The sequence below is a fragment of the Apium graveolens genome, chromosome 2, assembly GCF_009905375.1.
Source record: "Apium graveolens cultivar Ventura chromosome 2, ASM990537v1, whole genome shotgun sequence".
Lineage (NCBI taxonomy): Eukaryota > Viridiplantae > Streptophyta > Magnoliopsida > Apiales > Apiaceae > Apium > Apium graveolens.
The window spans coordinates 26,631,993-26,641,093 of NC_133648.1; the positions used below are offsets into that span (position 1 = coordinate 26,631,993).

Genomic DNA, 9,101 nt, shown 5'->3' on the forward strand with positions numbered 1-9,101 from the left:
GATAGCAGGTTTTCAATTTATTTTTTTTCGTCCCTGCTAACAGTCCTGCCGTGTCTTTTCCTTTTCTGCTGCTGGTTTAGGAGTAGTAACCCCCTTTTTCCTTTACTCCCTTATTAATAACTCTTTATTAATATGTTGTTATTTTAATTTTATTATTAATAAATTAATTAACATTTAATTAATAAATTAATAAAAATCAAAATAATATGATTTCTTAAATCAGGGAGTAGCAGAAAAATACCAAATCAGCCATGAGTCCTTGTGCAAATTTTAATCATAATTATTCACATGCATAAGTATTTTATGAATTTTAATTAAAACAATTTTTAAAAATTCATAACAAATAATCTACACATCACAAAATTATGAAAAAAATACCTAGATGATCTACAACACTTGTAGAACCCAGATCAGTAGTCAAAATCTCATGCAAAAATTATTTCAAATTAATTCATAATTAAATCCAAATAAACTTGCAAAAATTATAATAAATCCATACATGCATTAAAAAATCTGAAATTTTTTATATGAATCTCTATATGCAGAACCTAGCTCTGATGCCAATGAAGGAATTTACGGATGAGTGGAAGCGTAAAATACCAATTATTCCGTAAAAACCATATACCGCACATATAGAAAAAACATATAAAAGGGAAAAAGTGAGGAATCGAAACCATACCTCGTGAATCGAAGCTTTATAAAATTGGAGTGCTAGCAGTTGCTCCTCAGTGTGTGAAACACTCTACCGGTATCCACCAAAAACGATCATCTTCGATGAACCTTTTTATAAACCTAAGCTTTTATAAAAATGGAGTTTTGGGAGAGAGAGAGAGAGGAAGAAGATGGAGGCTAGGGTTTTCACAAAACCAAAATTGTGTATCTTGTCCAAATGAGCCATCCATCTCATTCTATTTATAGGACTCTCCTAGGGTTTTATAATATATCTTTATATATTTTAACCCCCACATTTTATCTTCATAAAATGCTTTAATAATAATTAAAACTATTTTAATCATTATTTCTTTTCTTAACTATTTAGAAAATAATTCTCTCTCTCATTATTTCATCAAAGAAAATATTCTTTTATGGTGTGACCCTGTAGGTTCAATATTATGCCGGTAGTAGAAATAAATAATAATAAACCTTTTATTAATTATTTATATGAATATTAAAATTCACTAAATATAATTAACTGATTAATTATATTTATTCTACATCGTGAGTGATGCTTCTCAACATATCGCGACTATCCGGATAATATGAATTCACTGCTTAGAATATCAAGAACCTGTCAGTGACTAGTTACCGTACAATGAATTCCTTCTACCCTTATAATATCCCGATTAAATACAAGGCATGGATCTTGTGTCAAGCCTATCAAATTTAATCATATGATTTCTTATTCATAATGCAAAGTTCATATTAATGCAAATTAGAAACTCCTTTCTAATTTCATACACTCTGCCCAGAGATTCCAGAACTCGCATACTAAGAATAACATAGGATATTCTCTTCCTATACTGGAAGGGGTAGATCCTCTATTGACGTTAACTATCTCTATACACAAATCCCTATACCCAGAATAGACCTAATGGATGTCCTTGAGACTAAGGACTAAACTAAAGCACAGTTCATTATATATAAGATACCTTTAACGATCTCAAGTCTAAGGACACTTGTACAACTATCACTCAGTGAATAACTATTGACACGTGAGTAATCTCCATTAGTTGTTCAACTTATCAAGTCATGTTCAGTGAACTTATTCCCTAATAAGCACCTACATACCAGCTATAGTGTCACCACACAAATGCCTATGAGAACAGACATCCTCCTGAAGGGAGCAAGCATAGTATGTACCAATCTTTGCGGATCCACTAACATCCGATTAGTTATCCTATGATCAGGAACTGTTTAAGTCCAGAGTTGTCATCTTCTAGATCCCATTATTATAATCTCATTATAATTCTAGAAGCTTTACTCTAAACTATGGAACATCTTATTTAATACACTTTTAAAAAAAAGATAAAGCCTGTAAAAATATAACAAGTCTTTTATTAATTCAAAATGAAATCAAATAGGAATACAAGAAAGTTCTTCCTAACTCATCATACATGATTGGATTTAGGACAAACACTTTCATTCCTTCATCTTTTCCTTGTATTTTTCCATCCTTGCTATAGCTTGGTCCCAAACTTCTTCAATAAGCTCCATGTTGTCCCGAACCCCTCCTCGTTAGCTATTTCCTCAAAATTTATTACTCGGTGAGAAGGGGATCCCACTTCGATTGGCAGCATTGCTTCTGTTCTGTAAGCTATCTTGAAAGGGGGTTTTCCTGTGCTTGTCCGGGGGATGGTCCTGTAGGCCCATCGTACGTTAAACAACTCTTCTGGACATTTGCTCTTACTTTCTCGAAGTCTCTTCTCGATGCCCTGAAGGAGAATTCTGTTTGTGATTTCTTCTTGTCCATTCCCATGAGGGTTTGCTACCAATGACTTTTTGTGTTTGATTCCTCGCTCTTGGAGATAGGATTTGAATTCTTTGAATTCTGATCCGACGAACTGTGGTCCATTGTCCAATACCAGGACCCTCGAGATCCCAAATCTCATCAAAATATTATTCATGAATTTTATACAGTCTTGTTGATTGATGGTCCTCATTGCCTTCGCTTCCACCCATTTAGTCATGTAATCGATTGTAACTAAGAGGTATCTCAGGTCTCCTCTAGCCTAGGGAAAAGACCCCATGATATCTATCCTTCAAACAGCGAATGGGATTGGAGATAGGACGAAGGAGGGTAGGACTGGGCTGAGCCAGGATAAATTGCTAAAGAGTTGGCATTGCTTGCATTTTTCACGAACCCAACAACATCCTGGTGAATGGTGGGCCAGTAATAACCTTGCCTTATGATTTTGTGAGCCAAGGCCTTTACAGACATACGGTCTCCGCATATTCCTTAATGAACTTACGTTAAACAATAATTATCCTCCGCTGGGAGAACACATTTCAAATTGGGGAGGAGAAGGTCCGGCGATAGAGTAGTCCTTCTTCAAGAAAGAACTTAGCTACCTTAGCCTTTAACCTTTAAGCTTTTCCTTTATCTTATGGAAGCTCTCCCTTGTCCAAGTAGTTGATGAAATGAGTCATCTAGTTCAGATTGTTGTCTATCTTCAGGTGTTCTTCAGTTTCTATTGTTGGCGTTTGCAATTATTTGAAATAAACAGAGCAGTCCAGGTCTGATGAGTTCTGGACCAGCTTGGATAACCAGCTTCTAGATTCTCTTCTCACAGATTTATAGGACCTTGTGCCAGGATATCATGGTAAGATAGCTCTTTACCAAAGCTTTGTACTTGGCTAATATGGGATCCTTCTCCATATATTTTCCCTTTATTTATTTGACTACGATCTGGGAGTCACTATAGATGTTTAGGTCCTGCACCCTTAGGGTCTTGGAAAGTTTCGATCAGGGCTTCATACTCCGTTTGGTTGTTTGTTGCTGGAATTCAAAGGATATTATAGTTTGGATCATGAATCCATCACGACTCTTCAAGATGATTCCAGCTACTGACCTTTCATTTGTTGAAGATCCATCGACCTTCAGAGTCCAGGCTCCCGGGTTAAGATTTTGGTTGCTACGTGGGTCAATGTTCATAGGTGCTGGTTCAGCTTCTGGAAAGTTGCATTTAATGATGAAATCAACAAGTGCCTGAGCCTTAATAGCAGTCCTGAGAATAAAGTTTAGGTTTAATTGACTTAGTTTCACTGCCCAATTCACAAGCCTTCCCGAGACATCTGGTTTATGTATTATCTTTCTCAAGTGCTGATTAACCCAGATCTCCCTTCCTATAAAGTAATGTCTAAGCTTTCTCGATGTCGTAACCAATACAAAGGAATTTTTTTCTAAACTTGGGTATCTGGTATCGGCATCCTTCAGTACTTGGATTACATAATACACTGGTTGTTGTTTGCCATTCTCTTCCCGAATTAGTGCTGCTCCTACTCCCAGGTACCTAGCTGGCAATAGCGGTATAAGGGTTCCCCGGGTTGGGCTTTAGTTTGAATTGGTGTCTGGGAGAGGTACTCCTTGATTTCTTCAAATGCTCTTTGGCAGTCTGGGCTCCAATTCACTTCTTTCTTGTTGTTGGCTCCTTTCAGTAAATCAAAGAAAGGCAAGCATCTTTCTGCTAGTTATGATACAAACCTCCTGAGCGCTGCCAGTCACCCTGTTAGCTTCCGTAAATCCTTCTAGGTTCGGGGTGCTTTCATTTCTTGTATTGCCTTTATTTTTTCAGGATTGGCTTCAATCCCTCGGTTGCTTATCATGAATCCTAGAAATTTTCCTGCTCCCACTCCAAATGTGCATTTTTATGGATTCAGCTTAAGTGATTAATTTCTTAAATTATCGAAGAATTCCTTAAGATCCCCAATGTGAACCGGGATGGTTGTGAATTTTGCAATCATATCATCAATATAGGATTCCAAGTTTCTTCCCAGATGGGACGTAAAAATTTTATTCACTTCCCTGTGGTAGGTGGAGGCTACATTTGTCAAGCCAAAGGATAGTGTGATATAGACTGCTCTGTGGGTGATGTATGTTGTCTTTGAAATATTCTTTGGATTCATCTTGATTTGGTTGTACCCGGAGAAGGCGTCCATGAAGCTTAACATGAGGTGGCCGGAGGTGGCATCTATTAGTTAATATAAGTTTAGGAGATGATAAGGATCCTTTGGACATGCGTCATTCAGGTCGGTGTAGTCTACACACATTCTCCACTTTCTATTGGTCTTCTTTACCATGACTACATTAGCCAGCCACTCCGGGTATTTGATTTCACATATAATATCTACTTTGAGTAATTTCTCCACTTCTTCATCTATCACTCTCTGCCTCTCTGGGGCAAAATTCATTTTTTCCTGCTTAAGTGGCTTTCTGTCCGGGTTCACATCCAGACTATGCATCTTTATTGATTCATGCAACCTTGGTATATCTTTGGGACTCCAGACAAATACATCAGCATACTTCCAGAGTAATGATATCAATTCTTCTTTGAAAATTGTTTCGAGCCCGGACCCTATCTTTACTTTCTTGGAAGTTTTGGTTTCATTGATCGGGATTGTTTTTGTCTCTACTGCAACCTCGAACTTTGCTTGGTCTAAGGTTGAGACCATGTGCTGTATCCGAGCTTCAACATTCCTTTTCATATAAACTTGAGCCTGGGCTGATGCTCTTTCTTAGTTTCTTTCTTTTAGTTCATTGGTTGCTGGCATGGCAGGATTGCTCTGGTCTAGAGCCGGTTCTGCCTCAATCACTATAATGACTTGGTTGCTTTTTGGCTCTACTGAACCTGGCTTGGTTGCTTTTGGATCTGGGTCGGATTTAATGATTTGAACTCTTTCCCTGACCCTTCCCTCGAGCGAGGATGGTGTTTCTTATGTTTTTGTTACTTTCGAAGGACTGTGGCTTTCCTTTTATTGTCTTGGTGAGTTTCTACCATGACCTTTTCATGTTTGTAGCATCTTTCTACGACTTCATAATCTCCTTTGACTTCTCCAACTCCAGTTAGGGTTGGGAACTTGATTTTCAGGTGGGAGATGGAGGTTATTGCTTGCATCCTAGTTAGAGTCGGGCGCCCAATTATGCCATTGTATGATGAAGGAGTTTTGATCACAGAGAATCATATGACATAAGGGAATTGGTTGGGAGTATTTCCAAATAGAACGGGAAGGTATATGATTCCCGAGATCGGGACCAAGTTATTCCCGAATCCATAGAGCGGGTCCTCCCGACACTCATTTGAGCGAACACTCCCGTGCTGCATTCGATCCACAATATGCTTAAGGGTTAATTATCAACTAGGTCACTTACTCTGTTCAAATGTATCAAGTGAGTCATCGATAAAAAAACGGACTCAAATGAGTCACTCATTTAAAAATTTGTATCAAAATTATCACTCTATCGTTAATCAAAATTCATAAAAGTATTATATATTGAGTTTCACACATTTTTTGTGAATGATATTACATCCAAATGAAAGGTTCCGATTTCTACTATTTTAGAGAATATTGTTAGATTTTTAAAATTTTATCAACTACTTTTTTTTAATTTTTGATTGTTTTATTTAATTTAAATAAAAATAAATAGTAGACAAATTTTTAAAAAACTAAAAATATTATTTAAAATACTAGAACTCAGAATCTTTCATTTGGATGTAATATCATTCACAAAAAATGTGCGAAACTCAATATATAATACTTTTATGAATTTTGATTAACGATATAGTGATAATTTTGATACAAATTTTTAAATGAGTGACTCATTTGAGTCCGTTTTTTTATCGGTGACTCACTTGATACATTTGGACAGAGTAAGTGACCTAGTTGATAATTAACCCATATGCTTAAAGAGAATATTAACTGAGGAGCCGTTTTCTATCTGCATTCTCTAGACTTCATTGTCGAAAATATCCAGAGTTACTACCAAAGCCTCATTGTGATTAGGATTGACCCCTGCATAATCTTTATTGCCGAAAGAGATGATCATCTTCGGGAATGACTGAATATAGAATATTTCATCCCTTGGGTCCAGGCTGGGGGGGGTGAGCGGGAGCCTCCCAGGACTACATTCACCATATCCTTCTCCTTTCTTGATCCTTCTCCTTTCTTGATCCTTATCCTTTCTGATTATTATCCCGGGATATGTATTGGCTTAGGTTCCCTTTCTTGATTTGCTCCTGATGAACTACTTAAAAGATAGGCAATTTTCCATCTTGTGGCCATGAGTTTTATGATAATCACATTGTCGATTGTAGGACTGGCTCTCCGGGGGAGTCTGCATTGGCTTTGGCGGATAGTAGAATGGCTTATATTTGATCTTCTTTAAAATTTTCCCCGGGTCCGATTTAGTGGAGTCCAATCCGTCTCTTGTCTGGCCTCCCTGGCTTGCCTAGTTGGTCTTGGGTCACTTTTGGATTCCTTTTTGGGACCAAGTCTCTGGAATATAGGAGTACTCCATACCACATGAGTCTGTTGGCTTTGTTGGCTTTGTTTGAACTTTTTGTCCTCATGATAACCCCCTTTCGGTCAGTCATCAGAGTTCTTGCTCCTGGATCCCCCATTCCGGGTCATCCTCATAGATTGAAGGACGTATGTCTCTTTGATGAACCTGGCGACCGTGGAATAGGCAGCAGTCAGGCTCTGAGGTTCCTTGATGATCAATTCTACAATGTACCTTTTGCTATGTTCCGGGTCCAAGTTCCTCCGGAAAATGCTTAGGGCTTCCCGTTCATCCAAGTTGGAGATCTTGTTGATTGTTTCTTGGAAACGCCTCATGTAGGCTGAGAAAGATTCATTGTCATATTGGCGAATAGTTTCTAGATGACACATGTGCAGCTCATGTGTTTTGTTGGCTCGGAACCTTCGGGGGAAGGCTCCGTGGAAGTCTTTCCAGTTGTGGATGTTTCGGGAGAGGATCCGGATGAACCACCTCTGAGGCTTCCCTTGAGAGTCGATTCGAAAAATCTGGACTTGGTCAAGTCGTTATAGTAGTATATTTGGGCTATCTGTTCGGAATAATTCCAGTGTTCTTCCGGATCCCCTAATCCGTTAAATGAATCAAAGTTATAGTGCTTGAGGCTTCATTGCCAGGGAATTACCTCTAAGGTATGGCTGAAGGGTGTTAGAGTTTCCCCAACCTCCATTCCAGAGTCCTTCTCTATCTTTCTCTGAAGTTCATATATCACGTCTTTGAGGTCCTTCTGCCCCTCCTCATCATTATCAGAAATGACCTCGGGGGTGGGGTCCCTCCGGGTCCTCTTGGTCCTGGACTTGGCCAGTAGTTTCTCTTTTTCTAGCTGCATTCTTTTCTGAATCTTGAGCTCAAGCTTTGCTTCATCCTCTATTTTGATCCACTCTCTCATTTCTTCCAGTCGCTTCTGTATGGTTGCTTTTGTCTCTTTTTATTACTTTGGGCTTTTTGATTCTTTTTCCTTTTGGCCTCGATTTTCTCAAAGACGGAGGGGCGGTATTGTTGAGAGTCCATGGACTCTTTCGGGTCATCTTCCTGTCCAGCTTCTCCCTGAGCCCAAGTTTCCTCTTCCCTGTAGAACCGGATTGCTTCAACCAATTCATCACGGGTTAGGTTGGCCATGTGCTCCTCTACCACCGGAACATTGGTGTACTTGTACTGATTTAGCTTGATCAAATTTCTGGCATCCCGGGGTTGTACTACCCTCTTTATGACCAAGGTATGGGTTAATGGTTGCTCCTGGAGGGTGTCTCGGTGGCCCTCGGGTCCTGTGCATGTGAATGGTCCTGGTCCTGGATCTGGGTGCTCGAAGAGGTTCTTCCAGCTGTACTATTTCCCGCTCTTACCATTATCTCAAGTGTACAAACAACAACTAACTAAGATTTCAAACTAACAATGTAGATCTAAGGTTGCTTTTTGACAATAGCGGAAATTATCCAGAACATTCACATACAAACTATCTGGGTTTGGTTAACAATATTGCAGAATAACTATAACTGGGTTTAAACCACCAAGGTAATATGAAAAAATGAAGCAGATCTGGGTTCTTAACAAACAAGACTATCTATATCACACACAAATGTTGCTTAAATAAAAAAAGTAAGGCTCACACAAACGTAGCTTAAATAAAAAATATTCATAGTTATGACAGAGCTAGATTGCTTGGGTTCTTACAAATTAAAGAAATGTACTCTTTTAAGAGTTTGCTAATGAAGTTGAGTCCAGGAGCACCGAGACCCAAGGACAGAGAGCCCATCCTTCTAGCGCCAAATGATAACTCCGGTGTGCGGGGCTGTTCCTTCCGACGCTACTCCTGGCTCTTCTTGCGGTTACGGTGTAACTGTTGTGGGGTGTCTACAAAACAACACCGGAGGGGGGTTTGTGCCCCACGGCGCCTCCGGTATGCGAGTAAGAACCCGCTTTGCGAAAATGAAGATAGATAAGAAAGCAGGGCGACTGTGTGTGTATGTTTGTGTGTGAGAGAGTGTAACCCCTAAATCCCTTCCTCTTGAAGTATATAACCCAAGGGTAGGGTTAGGGTTTGGTACCTTTAGATCATGATCGTTTGTTGCTGGGG

General features: G+C 39.0%; 1 protein-coding gene across 1 annotated transcript; it reads right to left on the bottom strand.

Moving 5' to 3' along the window:
* Nucleotides 1-2,177: 2,177 nt before the first annotated feature.
* LOC141687122 (uncharacterized) lies at nt 2,178-2,687 on the bottom strand. Its single transcript, XM_074492290.1, has one exon. The coding sequence runs from the start codon at nt 2,685-2,687 to the stop codon at nt 2,178-2,180; it is 510 nt and encodes a 169-aa protein (XP_074348391.1).
* Between the last annotated feature and the right edge of the window lie 6,414 nt (nt 2,688-9,101).